This window comes from Sturnus vulgaris, chromosome 5 (genome assembly GCF_052056855.1).
Source record: "Sturnus vulgaris isolate bStuVul1 chromosome 5, bStuVul1.hap1, whole genome shotgun sequence".
Lineage (NCBI taxonomy): Eukaryota > Metazoa > Chordata > Aves > Passeriformes > Sturnidae > Sturnus > Sturnus vulgaris.
The window spans coordinates 34,344,384-34,370,398 of record NC_142247.1 but is presented as its reverse complement, the minus strand read 5'-3'; the positions used below and the strand labels follow the sequence as shown (position 1 = coordinate 34,370,398).

Sequence of the window (26,015 nt, the reverse complement as noted above, 5' to 3'; positions counted from 1 at the left end):
TTCTCTCTTTTAGACACATACACAAATACACATCTTTCACAATTTATGTGATACACAACATTATTTTTGTCAGGTTGCACAAACATTTACCCTAAGAAACCAAGTATTTCCACTACTTACATGAGCTCCCAACAAACAGAAGGTTCCAGCAAATCTACAGTGGCACCTTATGTGAAAAAAATTTCATTGTCCAACTTCATCTCACACAAAGCTTCCAAAGGATCAGAAACATGGAAACAAATGTTCACACCTTAAGAATTCCATTGGATTTAAAACTTCCAACCCGCCAGATTAAAATCTTCCATAGCAATGATCCATGCCATCAACGGTTGAAATTTTAAGACCAACGTTGTTTTATTGAAAGGAAAACTTGTTTTATTGTCCCCATTTGTGATTGTTTTGCAGATCTAGAGGTCTTCCACTTCTGCAGCAGGGCCAAAACACCTTCATTATGCAAAGCACAATCCAATATAGTGTCCCCACCATGATGCAAGAGACAGAACTCTCGCTAATCAGCACACATCCTGAAAAACACATCCCAAATTACACAAATCAAAATCTAAATGCAATTCCAGACTCAATATTCAAAATTGAAAGTGACTCCTATAATTATAACTATCCCATATTTAAAACGATAGGTTGAGTGAGTAAGAGAAAAGAAGGGTATGGAATGAAATAGAAAGAAACAGAAGAAGAACGTCTGTGTCATAGTGAGTCACAGATTTTTCGAATTCAGTAATAGTCAGAGGATGAAAGAATCATTCCTCTTCCTGACCAGAAGCACTAAGCTCAGGTGAGCAAATACCTAGCAGGAGAAGCAGTTGTTAAATTAGCAAAAGTTCAAAAAAGAGAAGAATCAGTCTCTCATAGAATTGGAAGTTAGGGAGGACTGGAGGGGCAAAGTTCAATGTCCAAAGGCTCATAATTCAGGATTAAGAACAGGATTTTCTGCTGTTAGACGGGGATGTGACAAATGACCGAGGAGGTAGAAGCTCACGCGAGATTGGCCAAGCAAGAGAGAAATTTGAGCTAGAATTATGATGCAGATGTGAGAAATGTGATGTCAGGTCGGTTGAGGAGGATATTTCCTGCAGAGAATTACCAGTAAGTAGCAGTGGAAAGACTTCTTTTGTGCTGATGGCTGGAAGTCTATTTGCCCCCTTCCAGACTGCCAGAGAGCCCTCTCTGATCACCCTAAAAGGCTCTGCTGCCACTCCCCTGCTCGTGGGCTGAGCTGCAAGGTTAGCTCTGACGTGGCACCACTGGCCAACCTGGCTGATTGGACAGCCTGGAGCCTCACTGGGGCCTCAAGCAGGAGCTCAGGAGCTGTGTTTAAGCTCCCACACTTGTCCTTGGACCCCACATGAGCGACATTGTTGACCCTGACCTGTGGTCTGACTTCTTGGCTTGACCTCAGACCGGCTTAATTGCTATGGATGTGTCTAGAGCCATTAGGCTGCATTTGACCCTGGTGACTGCCAGTGGATGGACTCTGCTCTCCTCTCTTCAGCGCTGTGGGGCTGGAAGCCCACTGCCCTGCCCACCCTGCTGCCCTGCCACACCCTTGATTCCAACCCTCCTGCCCTTGCTGTGCCCACATGCAGGAGGAGAGTCAATCTGGTTGCGGAGAGCAGGTTCAGGTGACAACAGGAACACAAGGGAGACTGATGGGACCCGCTTTGGTCAGCCTGGCAACACCACAGCTGAGCTGGAGCACAACTGCCTCACTAAATACCTCCAAGGTAAGCAGGTGGAAAAAGGAACAAGCTAAAAAAAGAAAGCTGGCAGTGTTAGCATGAAAACCAATGTCTTTTGGAACCTAGACAGAGATTTCTTACCACCAAAGCAGTCTGCATCTTGAAAGGCCTGCTAATCAGTGCAGGGGGAGCAGGAATGACAGCTTTTAGATGGAGCTTGAGCAGCTCACAGAAGAGATTATATGACAGGGAGAGCAAGGGCCAGATCCAAGCTCTTATTTGTGCAATGAACACAGCAATGCTCAGCACATCCATGGCGCTGGCAGCAGACTGGGGAATGGGGGATACCTGAGGAAGCCAAACTTTTTTTTCTCACTTGTCTTTTCACTATAGCCTTTGTTCCTTGTTTCCCTGCTTCCTTCTCTACACTGCATATTCCCAGCATTGTGACTCCACCACAGCTAGCTAAGGGGAAGGAGATAGAAGTCTCCATTTATCTTTTTTGCAAATTCCCCCTTGGTTTAAACAATTAATTTTTATTTTTTTTAATATTAGTACTACCACGTTCATTTTAGGTGTGCTTGATTAATTCCTTGGTGTTTTACCTGGTGAATACTGAAGTTAATTACAGTCAGTGTGCTCACTGCAATGGACCCTTTTCTCTGCACTGTTCTCTCACAGTGAGCTAAAGAGAAAGCCTGAGCCCATATCTGAAATCCTCATTCAAATACTGCATTCAGTCAAGCAGTTTAAAATTGCTTTTAGGGAGGGAGGGAGGAGAGAGGGAGGAGGTTTGGGGGGAGTGTGGTCTTGTACTTGGTGACTGCTGCAAGCTGGAACAGCACAGAGAAGGAAGGGCCTGTTTTTTGATATTCATAGCAGGGAATTTAATTTAAGGCTGATGTGTTGCTGGTTGGAAATATGTATTAAATACCCAGATGCAAGAGAAATGGGTACAGAAAACAGCAAAATAAATACAGGATATTGGCTCATCTGTGCAGAGCGCTGATTTCCTAAACCTGGCACATTGGGGATTCACTGCTTGCCCTGATTTTGTGTGTCACTGATTTGGCTAGGATCTAAACACAGAGCTTCACAGTTACTGAACCACCGTCCCAGACCCAGCCAAGGCTGAGCACAAAGCAGGCCTGAACAAATCAGCAGGCAGACTACAAAGGGAAAGCAATTGTTCTGCTTAGCAGCAGCACTGTTTCTGCTATGCTTAGCATAGGAACAAGTTAATTTGGGAGCACAATCTTCTTAAAAGGAAGCGCTCCTCAGCCCAGCATCCCCAGGTTTCATGCAGTGTGCTGCCCTTTTTACCATGCATGAGCCATGGATGTTACTCACAACGTATTTTTTTACTACTGAAATAGTATAAAAGCTTCTGATAAAAATCAGCTCTCTTAAACCTCTGGTTGGCATCTTGTTAAAAACTGACATCATGTTTGCCTGTCATCATTGGCTCATGAGGAATTTCTGACATGTTTTAATAAGCAAAAAGAAGGATTTTACTGTTAAGACAAAACAATAAACTTCAGTATCAAAACATCCATATAATTTTTCTCCAGTGTCCTTGGTCTAAAATGTTTGGTTTAATCGACCCTCTACAGAGGTAAAGATAGACCGTGAGTAAAAAACATACCTAAAAAATATAGAGCAGAGCCTCTAAAGGCACATAACTTGTCCTCAGCTCCATCCATATTAACAAAGCTGTAGAGAACATCAGTGCTCAGAAACGTGCCCCAAGACAGTTAAGCAGCTCAAGAGTCGAGAGCAGAGCAAGAAAGGGACACCTGAGCACCTAGACTCACCATGCTGAGATCTGCAGTGTCCAGCGTGGCCAGAGGAGCCTCAGGGTGAGCAAGCTTCCTTGGCATAGGGATGCAGGGAATTGTCCTGCCAACAGCAGCACAGCACAGGCACCCACATTCTCTCCCCAGGGACCTTGTCTCTTCTTTGCTGTAGCCACTGCCTCCGGATGCTTTCACATTTCCTGGGGGCAGCTAACATGAATTAGAGTAATTTTCAGCCCCCTCTAAGACACTCAGGGCACCCAGCAGTGGGCTACCAGAGATGTAGCCTGCACTTTTCTCTCACTGCTGGCTTAAGCAGTGTTCTCCTCAGCTGCATGAGCTGCTCCTTTGCTACCCATGGCAAGCTATCCCATAGCTGTGAACCACCATAGTTTGTTCTCCTACCTTTTTATGTAACAGTCTGCAAAATGCCACAAAAGGAGGGCAAGCAGCCCCTTGGACCCCCTGTTTCTCGCCTGCCAGGGAGCAGGGGACACTGTGGGGAACACGGGGCGAGAGGGGGAGAGCTCCTTCCCTCCTCTGCGCAGCAGCAGAGCTCGAAATTCCACTCTGGCCTCATTCACCAGAGCCAGCAGCTGCACAAGGGCTGGATGAAGACCCAGAAGCCCAGCCCCACACTCGGTGTTGTGTAGGCAGTGGGGTAGTGCTGCCCTTCAGCTGTGCCAGGGGCCATTCCAGAGTCATCAGCTGCCCTGGATGGAGCAGAGGCACCAAGCCCTGCTTGGGCACTCAGGGCATGAACAAAATGAGTGCTGGATATAGCACCCTCATTCAAATAGCACAGCATTTTAGCACCAGAAATAGTATCTTTCTCTTTTTCTTTTTTCTTTTTCTTTTTTTTTCAGTGAAACTACTGGCAGAGAAAGATACAACTTAGCATGAAAATAAGTATCAGAATAAGGCCCTAGCTGAATAGTCAGTACTCTGCATAATTCTCTCTTTTCATCCCCTCAGCCTAGATCCTCTCCAAATATTCAGATCAAAATTTGCAAAGTAGCTCCAGCATTTTGGCCATCAAAGTAAAAGCTGGAAAATTTAGATTCTGCCTCCACCATATCCCTCTACTTTGAATAAAATCAGCTCTCTGATATTGCCATCAGGCTAATTATGAAGTCTCTGTCCCTTCCTTTCTCTGTTTCTGTCAAAGATCAAAGAGCTGAAAGAGATATACTTACTAGTAAAAAAAGAAAGGAAATATACCATTTTAAGGAATGCATTCAATTCCCCTCTCTACTAATATTTTTTACATGCAACAACTTCACCATCAGCATATGAGAAGGCATGTAAGGGAAAGGACAGAGAGAAAACCACAAGTCAGGATAAACTGTGGAATGGTATTCCTACCACTTCAACAGGCAAAAAATCTGTTTCAAAGATCCTGCATGCTTTACACAGAGTCTACATTTGAATGATGCATTGTCAGACAATAGAGAAGAGCAGCAGAGGGAAGTAGTCTAAAATTATAAGCGAAAATTAAAAATTACAAGAAAAAATACAGAACAGGGACAAATCCAAGCAAACAATTTTCATTTTAACTCTGGGCAGTACAGAGAAAGAGCCAGTATACACTCTTATCAAAAGCAGTGGGAATAACCCTTAGAGCCATCTTTCTCAAATCACAGATGAATTCAAATGGGAAGAGGCACGCAACAACAAAAAAAATAGTTGTTAATGCATAAAACTACTGTATGACTTCCAATAGCTGGACTCAAGAACCCTGGTTAAATACTGACTTTCTTTCAGAGTCAATCAGATAATAAGACCCCTTTAGAAGCACAGAATAGTTAAATTCATCACCATAATTTAATTGTAGAAGGTTATTAAAGAGCACTTCGACTCCCCTCCTGCTTCGGCGCTGCTTTTGTGTATTAAACTCAGACTAATCAAATTGCAGATTCCAAGAGTACTGTATTAGTCATCCCCATCCCTTTTAATTTGTTTAATGGCCTCCTTTTTTCTCCCCCCTCTTGTGTGTGTGTTCTGACTGGCTGTGCAGCGCTTAGGCTCACGACATGTAAATAAAGAATGGATAGGGGAACAGTTCGTCGAAAAGAATAAAGCGTGCCTCCATTCTAAAGTTACATTTGATGTCAGCGTAATTCATGGGACGTGTACTGCAAGCAATGGTGCTTATTATTTCTGCTTAGCTGTCTACAGACACAGGAGGAGAGGGAGAGGGGGAAAAAAAAGGAAGAAAGGAAAAGAAAAGAAGTCTGAATTTACACTTACGGCTTCAAAAGCCCTTTTGTGCGTCGCCAACTTCTCCTGGCTGAAGATGCAGTATTTTGCCAAAAAGTCGACTGCAAGAGCAGACAAAAAAAGGATAAAATAGCCCATAAAAGAACTCCTTTCCCTACTTTTCCTTAAGGTTTTCTTTGAATTGCCATAAAGAGAACTATTTTCTTAGATGCACAACAACACTGACCACTGACACCTCCTCTTGCAGAAATTTCAATTTATGGTTTGCTTCTTGTGCTTTGATTGTTTTTGTTGTGGATTTTCTTTTTTTTTTTTCTTCATACTTCTCTTTCTTATTTGGAAATGTCTTTTCACCTGGCCCAGGGCACAAAGTCAAAGTTAGCTGTGAATAGGAGGTGTTTAACATGTATAAAGCATAAGAGCTCCATCCTGGTTAGGCAGCAGTCTGGGAGTGTGGCAAGGGCTTGTTGTTATTTGTTTTAAATGTTAAAGAAAAGAACCTCTTCAGATTTGAGATCTGCACAGCAGCATCCTCCATAGATTCTCCCAAAGATACCACTAGAAATTAAATTCCTTTGGTTTGTTCCAGTCAGAAGGGACAGGTATACAAAAAAACTTCTGTCTTTCAGTATTAAGCAGCTATATCACAGAAAAGACACACTTTTTCCTATTTCTCTCTTATTGAGATCAAGTAGGACAAATGTAACCATTTAAAAAACACCATATAGGATTCCCTATCCTCAAGTTTTTTCACTTGTTTCCAGAGTTGCCATCCACAAAGACAAAGTACGAAGCTGGCCCTGCTTCCTCACACCTAACACAGCATGAAAAACTGCTGGGTATAGGATGAGAAAATGGGAGGGGAAAGTCAGGTCATGCCACAAACACAGGCTGAGCTCATGAGTTTTGTGGATGGTACCAACTACGTTACCTCTGCATTCAAACTCCTCCTAATACTTACTAGATCCTTTCTAGCCTCTTTCTCTGTGTCCCAAGACTGCTATTTCTGTCACCTCATCACCACATTCATAGGAAAGAAACTCTACTTTCACATCAAGGGAAACTGCCAGGAAATTCAGGACCTGATGGTGAAAAAGTGTTGAGTCTCAGCTCTTCCAATTTCTTGTTCATTTAGAATGAGAACTGGAAAACAGAGATAATAATTTTTTTAAATGTGCCAGAAAAGAATTTGAATTATTATCATCATCATTATCCATAAAATTATTTTACTGTAAAGAGAGAAGTAGTGATTCACGATGTGGTGGCAATGTGGTATTCTAGCTGGTATCTAAACAAGCTTGCAACATAAATCTCTTGTTTCTTTTTAAAAGAGTACATTTGTCTTCAGGTTGTGTTTTTGGGCATGTGCAAGAAAGGTTCCTATTGTGAGGGAATGTCCATTGTTTGTTTATTGCTGTGTCCTAAAGGGTACAAAAGGACAAAAAATGATGCCTGAATGTCATTGTTTCTTATCCTATATACTCCAGATGAACCAAATCTGTGTGATAAAAACAACAAAAATGTCTTGGCTTTCCATGTCAAAACAGAAGCAGAGATTTCTATTTCACGCACAAATTGACAGATGCTCCACGATTGTTGTTATCACATGGTGTTTTTCCTAATTCAAAACTTAACTATGATGCTGAAAAGAAAGAGAAAACTAATTTCTGGTCAAACTGTTTTTGCAGATGTCTATCTCACTGTCAGCATCTAAGAAATATTTAAATCAAAAGCAACCAACGCACTAATGGCATATGTTCCAGAAAAGATTTGCACTGTGCTTAGTGTTGAGCACTTCCCCAGGACCTAATACCTGTTTTCACCGATAATTTTCAGAAGTTGCCTTTTTTTTGTTTTCACACCGACATGGGCTTGGGAAATGTAGATGTTCCAATCTTGTGGGAAGCATCACTTCTGGGAAGATCCGCATTGGCGCCCTCTGGTGATTCTGGAAAACAGCAAACCATGAAGGAAAATCTGACATTTCACTCGTAATAAACCTTCACGTTTCCTCTCATCAAGTGTTTCATAGCATTGCAACTTCCCTTGCAACTGAGTGGTTAACCAAATGGCCCTGTAACAACTTCGGGAAGGGAAAGATGCTGGGTCGTGTCTCTGCCAGAAATGGAGGATCGGAAAAGAAAACTTCAGTTCTTATTTAAACAACTTTTAAGGTCAGATTAGGCTCTTAAAGCATCTACACTGCTTTGGTGAAACACAAAAGCCAAATGATGTCATATATTCCTGTGTAGCTGCTCCAATTATTTGTACCTAGCCAAAGCACAGCTTTCAGGAAGACTTTCCTGTGTTGATCTGAAGCTGGCAGAATATGGACAATCCCATGTGGATTTATGTTACATGGTTTCTAAGACCAATGTTTGGCTTACACAACACTTGAACTTGTTTTAAATCAAGAAAATCAGTTTTTGAAAGGTTAAAGAACCCTTTATGTAATATACCCTCCCTGTAAAAGGACTTACGTGCTGTAGTAAAGATTATGCTCAGAGCAAATTAAATTATTTCTGTCAGACATTTTTACCATTCCTTAAAAGATTTTTCAGTGATTCTTCTCCCCCATAAAAAGACTGACAGTTATTTAAAACGTGGACACCAAAACTGTATGGACAGCCTCACCAGCACCATTGATCTCCTCTTATTTAATCTTTTCCTCCAGCATGGCCAAAGGGGCAAACAAAGAGAGTTTTCCATTCCAATCTTAGGCAAAAATTTCGACTTAGGAAATGGATTTTTCTCCAGCCATGTTCCTCATGCATCTGTTTCTCTCTCTTTGTTTATTCTCTCCATCCCCAGGAAGTTTTAAAATCGTTGATCAATTTTGACCAAGCGAGACAGAGGTGTAGAGGGCTGACAGGAATTAAGTACCTACAAGTTTCAGGAAAATAGACAGCAGAGTAGAGGGAGGGAGGGAGGCCCTATTAATTCCCTCAATTGAGGGAAAGACCTCAGCATGAGCTCAACCTTTGTTACAGCCTGGAAATCCATACGAGAGAGAAATCCTGGAAAGCAGCCATCATTAGTAGCACCGCTCATGGAACCACCTGTTTAATTAATTATTCTCTGCTGTAAAGAACCGTTTAAAAACAGCTCCATAGCTTTCAATATAAGCTTGCTTGCAGTGCCCCCAGTAGGAGTCACAGAGACTGAGGTCAGGGGGAACTGGGCCCCATGTGCATTGTACCTCTCATAATATATACCCTAAAAGGCTGCTAGGAGTCTTTGGGCTTGGGCAGACCCACGTTTGGGTCTGCCATATTTTTCCTGCTGTTGCTCAGTGCTTTACAGCCAGGAGCACTCTTCTGCCCTCCCACCATCAGGCTCTGTCTCTTCTCACTGCCTTTACCAGGGAGGGAGCACAGAGTGACTGCATGCAAAGTCATGATCAGGCCTTCACACTGTAGCTACACAGTTTGCTCAGAGGAGGAAAGCCTAAGAAAAACCAGCTGCCAAACTCTGAATCCATCTGAGTATGTCTGTACTGAAACAGACTCATGAACAGGTGACATAGAGAGCATGCACCCCTCAGACTGGGCTAATTAGTCACCTTGTACCCATAGTACCATAGAGCATCCTGAGCTTAAAGGGATCCACAGGTATCATCGAGTCCAGCTCCTGCCCCTGCACAAGACAAGCCCAAGTCTTGACTCCAAAGCAGGTAAGTATTCCAGCTTTGCAGAGACACAGTAGCAGCGCTATTAGTTCCTTAGGTACAGGAAGAATAATGTACTTTCGTCCAATGCTGAGAATTAAAAAGGTTGTTTTTATTGAAACCAGAAATAATTCTAAGAAAATATTTCAAAGAGGGTTGTAAAACTAAAATTTAATCCCTTCAAAGAAAAAAGAAGTAACTGGTACTAGAACACTTTTTAGTCCAATATTTCTAAGATCATACCTCAAAAAGGCACTTGAGAGAAAAACAAGCTTTATTACTAGTGCAAAGAACAGGAAAATTAGTGCTTGGCTCTTTGTTTCCGAGCTGACCTGTAGCATTTACTCCATGCACACAGTTGTGGCTGTATATCTGTTTCTGGGCTCCTGTGTGCTTCACGAGGTGCACAGGGCACTATCCACGAGAGGAGTTGTAAGTTTGCAGAAAAGAGGGCCCAGCACGTGAGCATGAACAAGGGTAGTGAAGGAATAGGCCAAGCAAATACAGGAGGGTTCCAGACACACTCAGGGGAACACCCAGGCGTGGGGGACACTTGCATGGTGATCTTGTGGGCGTGCAGAGCTCGTGGGCCACATCAGTTTTGGCAGCATGCCCCATTTGTGAGGAGGGGAAGGTGGCTTACTTTGCTTTTGTAAACTAAAACTCTCATACTTGCAGTAAGCTTCTCACATTAAAAAAATATTACAATTGAAAAGTCAAGTATTTAAAGGCCAGGAAATTATGGAAAATACTACAGTGTTACATGTTTAAAGGCCACATCATGATGCAAGAAGGAGGGTAGAAGTCACACTACACAGGAAACTTTAGCCTTGTCATTTCAAAACATTTCAAAACAAGAGAAAAACTGAGGTAGCCATATCATGAAATCAGTACCAATCTCTATTCCTACCCAGCTCCATAACTTCCATTTAGTTTTTTATTACATTTGATGTCTGTTCTTAAAACTGTAAAGAAGGTCTTGTAACATTTTATGAATGTCAAAAGATTAACCCTCTTAACCTTCCCTGAATAACACATTTTTCCCATTTTACAGATAGGGAAACCAAAAGATTAAGTAACATTTCCAAAGCCAGCGAACACAGTGGTAGCAGACACAGAAATCACTGCTCTTCAGCACTGTGCTTTAACTGGAGACAATGGTCTCCCATGGGATATCTGTGTCAGAGCTTTGAAGGACATCAAAGTACACCAGGCTGTCAATACAGATAATGGAATAATTGGCAACTGTGTCCAGGATGCTTTTCCTTTCAGGAAAGCTGGATTAGGATCTTCAGCCAATTAAGTAATGCTGTTGACTGGGCAATCTTAGATGTTTATAGACAGATAGAAAGGATACTACAAGGGAAAGAATAACCAGGGGCTCAATTAAATTCTAAAAACAGTGTTCTACTTATAAGAAGCTGAAGAAACTTTGCTGGAGTAGAAACTAACTTATGTTGGGAATTGACCATTAAAACATCAGGGCTGGGAACACAAACCTTCAGGTTCCTAGCAATAATCCTGAATTAACACACTTGCTTTTCAGAGCCAACCATTTCATATGAAACCAGGGGTCTAACTAATACTGCATAAAAGATATAAACTGAATGTCAAAAGTACATGCACAGGCACATACCTATCTTTCCAAAAATCAGCCCCCTTTAAAGTCCATCAATATTTTGTAAATGCAAAGGGATTCCTTTCTTATCTGCATTTGAATGACTTTAAAATTTCATGTTTTTAAGCAAAATAAATCCTTTCTATGTACCCCCTATTGCAGGAAAAATATGACAATACATTCAATCAAAAATGTTTTCTAAATGGCATTATCCAACACTTTAACAGGCTTTCAATGTTTGCCATGAACTATGGGCAGAGATAGATTTAACACACAACCACTGGTAGATAAAAGCACAGAATAGGTTCAAGAGTCTGTAAAGTTTGTACTCCTGTGTCAAACAAGTAAAAGTAAATTGAAGCACACACAGCACTTTCATATGAAAGAGGAGACCTCTTTTCTAGGCTAAGGGGGTCCAAAGGGCACCTCGTTTTACAGGCATCCCCAACACACAGTCCTTTAACTTCCAGGTGTGGAATCCATGAGGCATTGTAAATAACTCACTTTATTCCCCCTTAAAAAGAAATACATCTTATAAATTTAAGATTCAGACTTTGATCTGAAACTAGTTTCTCCACTCTTCTCCCCTCTCCTTCTTTCTCTCACACATATACATAAACATAGAAATCCTAATATTTTGGATACCTCTCGCTAGGTTACACAAATGTTACTTAGTCTTTGCAAATAAGGGTGTGGTTGCCGTTGTAAAAGCAAGGGACAGCCAGTCCTCCATTCCCAAAGCTCTGCCATGAAATAGGAAAGGCCAGGACGGGAAAAAATCAACAGTATATCATCAAACTCAGCTTCCCTGGGCAATAAATATATAAGCACAATTTCTTCAATAAAGATGGCACAGGTAAGAGAAGATTCTCAGTAAAGTGTGATGAAACTGGAGAAGGTCTGTGTGTACCCCTCCCACAAGTCCCACAAATGGGCAGGACAACCTATTTCACAGCACCTTGATAAAACTTGCATATTACCAAATTGTGTAGCTCAAACAATGACATCTGTTATGAAGTAATGCATTTGTCTCAAGACCACATTTTTTTGGACAGCTTTAATTTTTTAGCACCAGTTTTTCGTTTGCTAGCCCAGCTGCCAAGGCCAGTCACGCTTTCCTTTCATACTTTGTCTTCACTTTTGCCAAAGTAGATGTAGACCTGTACCTTTCTACACCTTCCTTTCTGGTGACTTTTCAAAATGTCTGGCTCTATAATATCAGGCAGGCATTCTGATTCATGCTACCCCTGTCTCATGCTTCCCTGGTTAGGCACAAGTTCAAGAAGGATTTACAGAAAGTTATTATGCTTTACCTCATTAGGTCTTACCCGTTCAGAGTGCATTAAAGTTCAATAGCATTGTAGCTTGATGCCTGGCTTTGCAATTGAGGTTTCTTTCAAGATGCTCTGTCCACACAGAGCTGTGGGTTGTTAGACACTTTTCAGTTTCTTACCATCAAAAATGCGTCAGCAGGAAAAGCCTCAGTGATCCTGCTTTATAAAAACAAACAGGCAACCAAACTCACAACAGATACTCTCATCCTTGGCGCTGATGTGAAGGTTTACTAGAGAGTGAGAGCGAGCTTGGGGGCTTAATTCTTCCCTTGTATGAACTTTTGGGGTCAGCTGGCAAAATCTTGATCAAATCAAATCAATTCCAAGGCAGTGCCTGTCTTGTCAGGACAAAATGGGAAGCCTTTTGTTTCTGTGGGACTCAGGCCTTATCAGCTCATTCTGTCACTCATACTTCCTCAGCCCACTTGCAAATCCTCCTGGATTTACTGCAGATGTATGAAGCTTGCTGGAAATAATAGTACAAGCAAAGAGGCCAGTCCAGCTATCAACTCCAAGCTCTGGGTAATACCAATGGGAAATTATTCACACAAAAGGTGCGCTGGGGTGACAAATGAAGAGTGTGCTTTGGCCCTTTGGAGATGCTGGGAGCTTGGACAAAGCTAACACACTAATGCCAAACAGCTCGCTTTATCTGATTACATACTGAGCACTCGCCTCCCCTTCCCGATACCAGCACCCTGCCCACCCCTCACACCCGCCTTTCATGCACACAGGTTGCTTTCTTCTATGCAGTCTAGCATGAAATGGAAATCTACAGCAAGAACCTGTCTAAAAAAGCATTATCTTCTCCCTGCTTTTCCCAATAGACATCTTTAATCTGAATATTCCTGAGCAAAACAGGAGGAAGGTGAGGGGAGATTCATGACATATTTTCTCACATCTGCCACCCATACCACTGAGACAAGGAAATAATTCTTTTGCCCTCTTTTTAATATCTCTCTTCTACCCCATTACTGCATGCCTCTGCTTTTTTTTTTTTTTTTTTTTTTTTGTTTGTTTGTTTTTTTTTTGTTTTTGTTTTTTTTAAGGTGATAAATATATTTCTAATAGGTATCCTGCAGGTACTGCATGGAAAGATCAATTTGGTCTTCGGGTCAGTTAGGAAGCAGTACAATCCACCAACTACCCCCACTACCACTGTTTTGTCTCCAGGAAAGGATGCACAATGAAACCAGCACGGGCTGAACCTCCAAAGGCCTGACTGCTCTGGCTCTTCCACAGTACTACATTGGGCATGGCAGCAACATCCAGGTGTGCTATGAAGGACTCTGGAAACTTGCTGACCTTCATGAGGCTGAGATCTTTAGTCAAATTGTGGATAATTTCAGTACTTTCAGTATTTCAAGGAATCTTATAAAAAATTGGTAAGTGACTTTTTACATGGGCAAATAATGATAGGACAAAGGGGAATTATTTTAAACTAAAAGAGGGGAGGTTTAGGTTAGACATTAGAATTAATTTCTTTACTTGGAAGTGATGAAGCATTAGAATAGGCCCAGGGAAGCTGTGGATATTCCCTCCCTGGAAGTATTCAAGGCCAGATCAAATGGTGCTCTAACATCATCTAGCAGGCAACATCCCTGTCTATGGCATAGGGGTGGAATTAGACAATATTTAAGGTCCCTTCCAACCCAACCTAAACCAAACCATTTCTATTCTATTCTATTCTATTCTATTCTATTCTATTCTATTCTATTCTATTCTATTCTATTCTATTCTATTCTATTCTATTCTATTCTTCTGCTCTATTCTATTTCATTCTAACTTTGGAAGTCTGTTCATCCAAAGCTCATAAAGTGCTTTGAGGTAAATTCCCATATTGGAAGACTTAAACTATATCAAAAGCAAAAACGCCTAACAATGGCTTTACACTACTGATTTCAAGGAGAAGGGACACAAATGCCAATAACAGCAACAAGGAAAAAGCAGACATGTTCCATATACAGCCCTTTAGTGTAGTTAGGAAAAGCCACCAAATTGCTATACTGAGCACTTATTTCATTTACTGATGTAAACAAAATCAGAGGATGATTATTACTTGCCTTCTACTGCAATAGCAGCTTATAGAGGTATTAAAAAGCAAGCATAAAAGTTAGACGTCAGCCAACCTGGAAAATTATTTCCAAGAGTTTTAACAGAAATTGAAGCAGTTCTTTGGCTCCTCATTTTCCAAACACTGAGGAAGAGCCAGAGCTGGGAGGAAAGCTAATATTGTGCCACTGTTTAAAAAGGGTAAATGGCACGACCCAGGTAATTATAGACCTGTCAGCTTGACATCAAACCCAGGCAAAACAGTGCAGCAGCTGATAAGGGATTTGATTAATAAAGAATGGAAGGAGGAAAATATAATTAATGCCAGTCAACACGGGTTTATGAAAATAGATCTTGTCAAACTAACTTGATTTGTTTTCTGGATAAGATTACTGGTTTGGTTGATATAGGTAATCGACTTAGGACTTCTACTGTGTATTTCACTTGGTATCACATGAAACTTTGATTAAGACACTGGAAACACCAAACTATCATACTACCTATTCAGTGGGTTAAAGCTGGCTGACAGGTCTAAAAATGTCATTACAAATGAACAACATTTATCGAGATGTATTTTGGTTCACTCCTATTTAACATCTTTGTCAATAATGGAGAAGGAAAATTTGTGTCTAAAGACCTCAGAGGGATGATGTATTATTAAGCAGCTTTGCTGCTGATCCAGAGTAATTAGGATCATTCAGCTGAAATGTACTGAACAGACTCAAGCACTATCCCTTAATGTCCTGTCAGTACCCAGACAGTCTGGAAGGCAGAGCTACAAGGATGGTGTCTCTTCCTTATTGCATTATTCAACACATCTACTCAGCAAAGATTTCTTCCATTTAAAGCTGCCCAAATTAGCTAAAACACCTACACCATGGCCAACTCACTTCAACACACATTGCTCCACAGCTTGTGCAGTTTTCCATGAATACGATCCTGTTTTTGTTAGACCCTTTGCTGAGTTTTTTAGGAGTCCATGGTCTGGTTTTCCTCCTGTTCCCAAAAGCAGCCCCATGATTTTTCTCTGTATGGATGAGGTACAACATCAATGACATTACAAATTTGTCTAGGTCTTGCAAAATCAGAACCTGCATGAGCACCTTGTTACCTGGCTGGTGCAACAGGGATGGTGGCCTGGAGCAGTCTGAAGCACATTAAGGGTCTTTTATGTGGATGATAGTTCAGGTGATGACATGCTCACAGAGGCTGACCTCAGAAGGGAGCAGTTCCCACATAGCCTTAATGTGATATTGATGTCAAGGTCACAGAAAACTTGCCCAAGTCCCTCTCCACAGCCCACTTAAGAGGGCAGAGAAAAGTCATGCCATGCTCAGCAGGGAAATTCTCACAACTACATAATTGTTAGTCTCTCTTTGTGACACTGATGATTACATGAGATATGCTCTGAGAAGCAAAGGAGCATCAGGTCACCCTCCCAGCACAAAGTCAGGAAGCTGCTCCAAGTGTCTTAATTTAGTGATATTTTTCACTAGGGCAAGGATTAGGACTGACTTTCACAATTCCCAGGAAGACAATGCTGAACAAGTGATATCTGAGAGTACAACTTGGAATTTGCCCATCAAATTGAGCTCCTTTCAGTTCTGTGTAAGGCAAAAAACGGGCTCATGACACCATAGAAGTAAAGATGCACTCTGTTGTAAATTCTGTATGGCGCCCCACTTGTCTCATGGTGCACACAGATGTATAGGCAGTTGCTAAATTTCTGATTTGGACTTCATGCAGAAAAAAAAATGTAACTTTTCTGGTTTATTTTAGGATTCTGTTAGGTACAGTTCTATTTTAGACTTAATGCAAAAATTTCTTTCAATCAACACTTTTGGCACTGAACAAAACCTCAGCCTTTGTTATATTTTTATGGGGCCTGTTGTTCTTTCAGAGGTATTTTAATGCATATTGTTGTTTCTGTTTTAGCGAGTGTTGCTCATTTTGTCAGAAGCAGATGGTGTTTACTGAATTTTGTTTGTTCCAAAAATAAGCAACATCCAACTGTTCACTGTGGAGGTGTGAAAGAGGAAAGGCCTGATGCATAAACATAGCTTCTCCTTCTTACTTCCCCTTGTTTTTCTTCTGGTGTAAGGAACTGCCAGTGAGGAGTTTGTGCTGTCACTCTACCAGAGAGGGCACACAGCTCCAGTCAGCGTTGCTGCCAGAGCAAAGCAGTAGCTAACAGCTCCTGGGGTGCCAGCTCAGAGGGCTTTTCACAGCTTCTTTGCAGCCCACCAAAGGAGGAAAACACTTCTTACTAGCTGGTGTTAGCAGTCAGCCTAAATGAGGACGCATCAGGTTCCCTCTCTGGCCAATAGAGAGAAACAGGCTTTTTTGGGTAGCACGAGTAAAATGTCTCTGCTGAATAAAGAGACAACCTGTAAAGACCCACTTACAACTTAGAGTTCCATGGGCAAATGAGGTCTCCACTCTGCTGACCCCCCAAGTGTGTACCTGGGCAGGAAGAGCAGTGCAGAGGCTGCACGAAGTCCCAAGGGATGGGTGCTTCTGTGCATCTTCAGATTGCTCAGAAGAACACAGAGCAAACACTGTTTTTCAGGACTGGGCTCTACCAGAAGGAGTGACATGTGTCAGGAGTAAGAGGATAGATATATTCTGACTCTCATCTAGAAGCTTGGAACAGCACACAGGAGTCACAAGGAGACAGTTCTAGAGTCAGCATCATAAAAATGATCTGCAACAACTGGAGCAGGGACAGAAATTTGCCAGGATCCCAGACACCAGCTCCACACATGAGGTTTACTCTGCAGGACCAGGCACAGAGGTTCAGGAGGGAACCTCTTAAAGGGGCTTGGAGCTGCACTGTGCTATCCACACACACCTGAATACACCAGCATCAAGCCCTCCTTTGGTATTTGCACCTCTGCTGTGGGCTCCATCTCATTAATTCTCCTCCTGACCTGAATGAGTCAAGGCCAGTTGCTTTGCTTTGATTAGACAATTTTACCAAACTATCTGGCAGCACTTTGCTAGATAAAACTTCTTAATGACTCCTGAGGGCAGCTGCTTGCTGGCAGACACGGCTGAGAAAGGATCTAGGAACACCAGTGATTAAACATTGTCAGACAGGAGAACCTGTGGCATCCTGGAATATCTTTTCTGAATAAAATATTAAGAAAGAGAACCACTGCAGGGTGCCCTATTATGTTTTAAAAACACTCCAAGTTTGCTTAGTGTTTATCCAAAGAAGCTAATTATACTTGCCGCTTAACATAAATTGCTCGATAAATAAACACAGAAATAGGAGCTTAGTGACTGCTATGCTTTCTTTAAAATGCTGTCTTGAAGGCTCATTATGCTAAACACAAAAGAGAAGGGAATTTCTTGCAATGCACTTATTAAAGGCGCATTTTCTACAGAAATGATTATAGCATGATTGCACAATAGCATATAATTTGCTTTGTTGGCATTTTCAGTGGGAATCTTGCCGACAGCAAGTGTGGATGGGAAAACTGGCTACAAGGCCACCACTTGTGTTGTTAGGAGCTGTCAGCAGTGATTCAGGAGGTGGATGCCCCAGCCCAGAAGAGGAGCACTGTCACAATGAGCACAGCTGACAATGGGGCAAGAGACCCCACAGCTTATTTGTGCACATACACCTACCCTTGTGAAAATGGAAAAGTTCAAATTCCTGCTGGCACCTCAGCAGATTTACATGGCACTGTTATGGTCACGAACAGCAGAACATCCTGTGGTAGATCCCCAGGTCTACAGATGGGATCCAAACCAGGCATGTCTACATAGTCGTATTTTTGCCAAGGCAGCCAGAAAGGTGCAACATGGAGTTATGTGATGCTAATACTCTCTTAATGCTCTCTTAATGCCACCAAAAAAAGAGTGTAAAGCAGACCTGATTGGGGGGTGGGGAAAGTGGCTCAGATGATAATAGATATGACACAAAACTGACAAGTACAAAACCAACCCACTTAAAACAGATCATGACTTTGCATCACAGCCATGGTACCTCTGCACAGCAGGAGGAGGCCTGAAGTCAGTGACACCTTGTGACCCACTCACTGCCTTGCGAGAGAGTTTCCAGAGAAGCAACAGAGAACACATCACAGTGGGGTTTGAGTTGAGAGCTTTTTCTTGTAGAGATGCAACCAATGAAAGAAGCAGCTACCAGAAGAGGTAAACATAAGAATGATAAACCTGAGATTGACCCCTGAAATACCTATTGACTCTAAACAGCAGACAGCTGGATATGAGTTTGTCCCCAGTTAAGTTAAACATCTTCAGGACACAGATGCAATTTTCCCTGCAAGGCACCAAAACAGCTCCAAAGTCGTCCAAGCCTTGGCATACACAGCAAGGAAATGGGGCTGCGAGGTCAGGAACTGCTCTGGGCAGGCTGTGTTTTTCATGCCTGGCCATGTCCTGACTGCAGGTCACTGGGTAGATTGAAACACTCACAAAAGAAATTTGTCTTTCACCTTTCTAGTCTCTTGAGAGACTTTTATTTGCCACCAATTTCAGTCTGATGGATGTTTTAACTTTGTCAAACTGTTCTTAGGAGTTGTGTATTAGTTTGCACTGCCTTTGAAACTCAGTTGTTATCCTGAAAGGGCAGGAAGTGGGGATTAAGTCTATTAGATGTTGTTTGAACAACTTTCTTTTCACTCAGTTGTGACTGCAGCTTGCCAGCACATTTCAGCCTCTTTCCAGGAACTGGCACTGCAAGATGTAACATAGCTGTCTGAAGACCTGGCATCTGTGCTGACTTTCATAGGTACCACACTGGAAGAACTGGAGAAGAAAACCCAGAGGCAGAGGAGAAAGAAACATCCCTGGCACCACCTTATACAAGAGGAACATGGAAGACCTGGGTTTGAAAGAAGCCCTCTGCTGCTTGTGGGATTCAGGAGCAAAGTACATTATTCAGCTGGAAAATGTGACAACCTAATCATCCTGAAGGGTACCATTATTGTCTGCTCAATATGCTTTACAGTCCCAATGAACAGGAAAGGCTGGCTGACAAGTGTAGGATGATGTATCTAATGGCTCCATACTACCGTGATGGATCCATAAAAGGAATCTAATTTCACAGTTTGGGGAAAATACAGACCATACAGTCGGCTCTTTAAGGCCACAGATTTCAGCAATCTGAACAATAATTCCAGTATAGGATATTTTGATCATTCAATGTTTTGCTTTACTTGTTGCTGCCTAATTTAAATTTAAGATCTAATTCCAGAATCTGTGAAGACATACTGATTAAAGAATGTAAATCATGTTTGCCAACCACAAAGTAAAATCAACAAAAAGTTTTTGGTTCTAATAAGATGAAACAGTGCATTTGAAAATTCCTTGGGTCAGGATTATACAGCAAAGCAGCTTAAATTGCACATGCAAAAATATTATAACTCTCATGAGTGTGTGTCACTGGTGCAGAATCTGAATTTCTTCTGGCCAATTGCACATGACAATCTAATTATTTTATAGACACAAATAGATTCAATTGTGTAAAAAGAAGGCTTGCCCAGGTTTTGAGTATATGATTTAGTTTTGAAAATAGACCCCCTGTCTCTTCTGCTGTCATGAAAGATATCACTTTACAGAGGACATAACCTTCAGAAGTTGGGATTTGGGATGATTAAGGGTTACTTGGTAATCACAATCATGTCTGAAGTATAGAACAGAATAGGAAATGGTGCAGGCAGGAGTTTGATTCAAGTGGTGCAGCTTCCTCCTTCTCCTTTGATCTGGGGAATCAAATAAAAGCTTAAAATTAAAGGTCACTATCTTGGAAGCAGGAGTTGGTCTGAGTCTTCTTGACTTATGAATTTATATGAATCATAGAAAATAGAATATGCTGAGTTGGAAGGTACCCATCTAGATCATTGAGTCCAACACCTGCCCCTACAGAGGACAAGGAAAGACTTGTGCTTCTTCTTCCTCTCACTGCTCTGCACATTAGGGGTTTCTGCAATTCAGGCTGACAAGCCTACCAAAGTCCACACAAGTCTCATAAAGGCCTTCTGCAGAGTTCAGAAGTCCTACCCGCAACAAAAAACTACCTTTCTCTTCATCTGGGTCTTAACTGGTTCTTTCACCACTAGGTAACAACAGGTAAATCACATATAAAGGTACAGAATTGTTTCAAATCAGGAAAAAAATTGTTAGATAGTAGGGGTGCATATCTTTTGGCCCTTCCCTGGTTAGAAGCTAAGAAAATCAAGATGTTAATAGTTCAAAGTGTTGAGTGTTCATACTTTTCTTGTCAAGTAAAGAAATTGCCTACCTCACATTCCCACTACTCTCATTTCAGTTGTCTTCTCAGAAATTTTGTACAATTATCTTGATATGTGTTATTGGAATAATGAATGTGCATGTCCTATTCATAAAAGTCTAGAAGATTCATCTTAGAAGCTAAACTGGCTACTAGAAAAAAAAATCAGACAAATTTGTCTAGAGTTCAGTTCTCATTAAAAATTATGTTTATCCAATTAATTTCATTCAGCACTTCAGCTTGGTGACTATTGTTGGGTGGGGATGAAGGACCTCTGAAACCCCCTGAGCACTGTATGTGCAAAGAGTTATCCAATGTAGTTGTTCTTCTTGGAAAACCAAAGATTTTCTTCAGGAAGAATTAAAAAACTGAGACAAACAATGAAGGCTTTTGGTTGGCTTTCTAGGAGCTCAAAGCAAATACATCAATACAAGGGCGAAGATGATATTTTCCCTTCTAACTACAACCTAGTGCAATGATTGTAATGGTGTGGGAATCATGGGCTTTGCTGACTGATTTAAAGAAGTTAAGCACAGAATGCCATTGGACATCTAATCCTTCTAATCCAAAATTTATGCAATTATTTATTTCAGTGGCTGATTCCTGTGAATGTGAGCAGGATTTGGCTCTGGTTATGGATAAGTGAAGAGGACACCAAAGCATAAAATGGCAGCTTAGAATGACAGAGGAGCTCCTAACCCTGGGGAGCCCATTTAAGCCAGCCAGCATGGTTCAGACAAAGCACTAAGAGGGGACACGGTCCCTTTCTGAAAAGAAAGAAAGGAAATTGCCCCACAAAAAAAATCCATAATCAGGATGATCATCAATAGAGAAGATTCCTTGTTGGTGAGGTACCTTCTTTCGACTGAGAAAATTCCTCACATTAGTTGATTCTGATCCAGCTGGCCTGACTTGGATTTGTAACCACCAGATGCATTGCAAGCAGCTAGGGATATTCTAAAGAAAATCAAATAAAGGCTTTTTTTTTTAGACCAATAAGTAGCATTCTTGCAGATGGATGCGGAAGACAATCAGTCACAAAATGGATAAAATTGCTGCCCCCCTTCCAAAATATTTAAGATGCCTGCATCAAGCTGCCTTTGGTTTGTATACATATCAGATTATAGAAGATCTGCCTCTTTATAATTTTTCTTAAAAAGGATGGCAGCCTTAGCTCAATAGAGTTAGTGAGACAATCCTTTAAGCTGTGTCAAAATGCCAGTTATCCTAAGATGCCACCCAGATTTGAATAATTTAGAAAGAGACAAAACCACAGAAAGGAGGAATCATCCTTTGACTACTTCTGCTTTTGACACGGCTGCCTCCCTCTCCTTTTTAACCAAAGCATCTTCGTCTCTCTATCAGTCATGACAAGTGCCAATCAAACCTTCTGTTTCTAAGGTCCTGGGGGGAAAGTGAAACATGAAACATTTTCTAACAATCAGTGACCAAAAGTCCACTATCAGTGTGTGGTCTGGGAGAAGCCAGCCTTTTCCTTTTTCACTTCTAATCTCTGACCCACTATTTACCTCTTCTTTTTTTATATACTTTAATCTCTTTGTTGTGCCAAAGGATCCTAAACAAATTGTAGGTCAGCTTGGATTAGGCTGCTTTGTTACCAATGATTAGTACATTTACTTTTGCTTTAACATCTTCAGCAACAGCTGAATGTCAAAAAGATCCAACAAGAGTTTGTTTAATCACAACAAAAACTATACCCACATAGTCTTACAATTGCATTGTCAGTCTCAGCATAAAAAACTGGGATACAATAGGAGACAGTGACCATGGACCTGCATTGTTAGCATGTGTTTTCAGAGGTACTATTCAGTAATTCAGTATTACTGCAACCAGATTCACAGTAACCTTCATCAGATCAGGATAAAAATTAAGCTTCAGATATTTGCCTAAGAGTCTGAATTCTTCTCCCATTTGCATAGTAGTTGCACTGGATTCAGAAACAGTTTATGGAGCTTGGAGTTGTAGAAATGTGTTCAGTAGAAAAGTTATATAAAGTTGCTCAACAATCATGCAAATATGTGGATCAGAATTAAAGAAGGAAATTATCAAACACTGGGCTAGTTTCAAAAGGATGTACAAGGATCAGATCTCCTAAAGCAACTAGATTCAGAAAAGGTTTCTTAAACCAGCGTTGCATCTGCCCAGCCTGTGTACAGTGGAGTGTATGTTGCTGTGATTTACATGTAGTAGGCCATAAAAAAATAAAAATGAGCAGAAGAGGAGAGGAATTTTTTTTAAGCCCCTTGATGCTGAAATTGCCCCTACATTAGTAACCACCTTATACATTAGCAATGCCAGGGTCAGGAAGTCTTTGTATGATGCCCAGAAAAAAATAAGATCATTTTTTACCCTGTTACCCCACCTTATCTTTCCACATCAAATTCAAGGTTTTGGTCATCAATTTCAAAGTGGCATTACCAATCTTGACAACGTTTTTCTTTTAACAGGCGTTGTTTCTCATCCTCCAAGCACCATCAGAAATAGCTCCTCTTTGTTCATGTTGCTGACAACTACTGCCATTGTCTTCTCACATTTATTTGATGTAGGAAGTGACAGTCCCAATCTGAATTATCCAATCACTAACTTCCTTTGCACAAAAATGCTCCTGCCTTCTATCACCATGCAAAAATCCTTCTCATTCAATTTTCTGTGGGAAATTTCCCAGAAAAATAATGCTAGTGCAAGAAGTTGGTGGAAGCATCTGATATAACTGACAGCTTAGTAAGGTTTCCAGGTGCTTTTAATTTCAGAACTTTAGTTGTTTTAGAGTTTTTGCCAATGGTGGTAACGTGGTGATATGAAGGTTCATAGGTCAGCAGTTATCCCTGGTTCTTTTTACTGACAGAAAAATAAAACTCATGCCCAGGGATCTTTTAGAAATGTTCGAGTGATTTAGAAATTACAAAAACACACACAAATACACAGAGCCATATCCAGTATCTTATAAGTGTCATCCAAAATTGCCCATTATAGCATTTATGAAGTTTACTATCTGTATAAATATATCACTATACATAAGGCCACAGAAAGAATGAACACAAATATGTGTAATATTGGAGAAAAGAAAAACACAATCATTGGATTATAAACCATCCACAAGCTTTAAGGTTCCCAAATCAAGCAATCAAACCTTCAAAAGCAAGTGCTACTTGAGAGCAGCCTTCATTCAGCAGCCCGTGAGACGTGTAATAAAGACAAACTGAGAGATCAGATGAATAAAACCCAAGAGCAAGCATGAGCAGAGATCAGATAAGAAAAGTGACTAAAACCCAGGAGTAAGACTAGAACCCAGGGGTGAACCAGGAGTTTATCAAGGGAATCAGAACTGTTTGTTGTTAGATGTGCAAGCTGATGCACTTCAACAAGAATGTGAACACAATATATAAAAGTTAAGAATGCCTTAAGGAAACAATCCTCAGCTTACATGTACCATCTTGAGTCTTAAGCAATTGTGCAGTAAAGTGACTGTCAGGTCTCCAGTGTGGATTCAGTCTCGTTAAAACCTGTCCAAAAATGTTGCAACAAATGAGACTGAGCAAGGACCAATATACTTTTATCATGTTCTGAATACTAACAAATTTATCAGTAAAATTACCCAAGCCCTTATTTTAGCATATTGGTCTTTATTTTTCATATTATTCCAATCAACAATATGTGAAGAAATATTTGACAATAACAGCATTAGAAGGTTTTATGTTTTCCTTTAAAACCGTGTTTAATATTTAAAAGATCTTTTAAGAGTCATATTTTATAAATATATATATATATGAGAAAGGAAAATGAAACCACATTTAAAAATCCTGTAATCTGGATGCTTTCCCATGTTTTGCACATTACAAGAGTTTCTCTAATGAAGTGATGGACACAGTGCAATTTTAGCTCAGACTAATGCCCCAAAACTTTTGTCACCCTCTGCCCAGTGAGTCATGGGGTGGCAGATGCAAAAGCAAGGACCAAATGCATGTTGCCTGAGTGGCTCCAGGGCCACGTCTCTCACCAGCCACTGCAAGAGCTGTGCAAGCCATTTGAAGGCAGTAGTTGCAACAAGGACTGCTTCCTTAGCACAGTGGAAAGTTAATTTTAGAAGTTATTCCTCCAGATTGCCATCACCTGCCATAAATTTGTAGTGACTCACTGTTGCTCTTTTCCCACTGATGGGAGCCAATCTGTCTCTCCCTCCTGCAAAACCCTCAAATCTGAGATACAGAACACAACAGCCTGGCTGTGAGGGCATAGTTGGGTAGACAAACCACTAATTACATTATAAATTTGGGTTCAGACCTGAAACAAGGGCACGAGGATGTCCCTCACTCTGAAACACCTCCTTGCAGGCTGCATCATTTCAGTCACCTCATTTCCATTACTTCTCTTCCCCCAGTCTGGTCAGCTTTTGCAGCATATTTTGCCCTGCTGCTGCAAGAGGAAATGAAAATATTACATTTAGTGGTCTTGGCTCCTACACAAAATCCTTTAGACTTAAAAAAAAAAGAGACTGAGAGAAAGGGTCTTTACCTGCCCACAGTAAAAGATATTGAGGATAAGTAGCTATGTTCATTTGAGGAATCTGAAAAGTCTAAAGAAATATTTTAAAACACATTGATAAAGAGCAGCAAGTACCATCATTTGCAAAATAAGCTATACCTTCAAGTCACTTTATGCAGGTAAAAATGCAGGGAGCTGAAAATGCTGCATTTTTGGATGTGAGAACTCACAAGGGATCTCAGAGGAAAAAATTATAATCTGTATTTTTTCTGCTGCTGGGGCATTTTAAAAGAGCTCATGTTCAGGTTGCAGTTTATTGTTTGGTCTTCAGACAGGCAAAGCTTCCCAAAGAATCACAAAGAAGATATAAAGCCATTATCTGTAAAGACTGAGATAACCCAAGTGACCTGTTTGCTGGAAGTGTATGTACACCCCCTTGTTCTAAGGCAAACCAGAAGAAAAGAGCTAATTTAATAATTTTAGGTGAGGCTTCAAGCCTGTTTTGAGGCTAAGACCTTTGAGATGTCTGAAGAGCATCATCTCATCTATCTGAGCTCTCTGAGCATGTCCTATGCAAGAAATAGGGAGGACTTTAAAAGTTCTTAAAGCAAGTATCTGCATAATTAACACTGCTTTAGCTGCAAAACATTTACAGATCAGACTTTCTTGAGTCATCGTCTATGGTAATTAACTTTTTGAGACTATTTTCTGCCAACTACAGCTCATAAATTATTGTGGTTAGAGTGACCTAATTATAGAATGCGTACAGACCTTTCATAAATAAAATACCACTGATGTCTTCTCCCTAATTCTTGTGTAACTGTAGTCTCACATGTCCAGGAGTAGCTGTGCTAAAGCACTGTAAATCA

The 26,015-nt window shown here is 40.9% G+C and overlaps 1 protein-coding gene across 3 annotated transcripts; it reads right to left on the bottom strand.

Annotated features, from left to right (window-relative positions):
* Positions 1-83: 83 nt before the first annotated feature.
* LOC148223652 (uncharacterized) lies at positions 84-25,077 on the bottom strand. 3 transcript variants are annotated; one of them, XR_015804178.1, is made up of 6 exons: positions 24,946-25,077; positions 7,527-7,661; positions 6,675-6,856; positions 5,744-5,814; positions 3,512-3,703; positions 84-524 (listed from the first exon to the last, which is right to left on the bottom strand). XR_015804178.1 is itself a non-coding variant. In XM_088166141.1 (6 exons), the coding sequence occupies exons 3-6, from the start codon at positions 6,842-6,844 to the stop codon at positions 513-515; spliced, it is 324 nt and encodes a 107-aa protein (XP_088022267.1). In that variant the 5' UTR covers positions 6,845-6,856; positions 7,527-7,661; positions 24,946-25,077; the 3' UTR covers positions 84-512. The 3 variants fall into 3 exon arrangements, 1 of the variants encoding a protein (XP_088022267.1); XM_088166141.1 differs by having other exon boundaries at positions 6,796-6,856; XR_015804179.1 differs by lacking the exon at positions 3,512-3,703.
* Between the last annotated feature and the right edge of the window lie 938 nt (positions 25,078-26,015).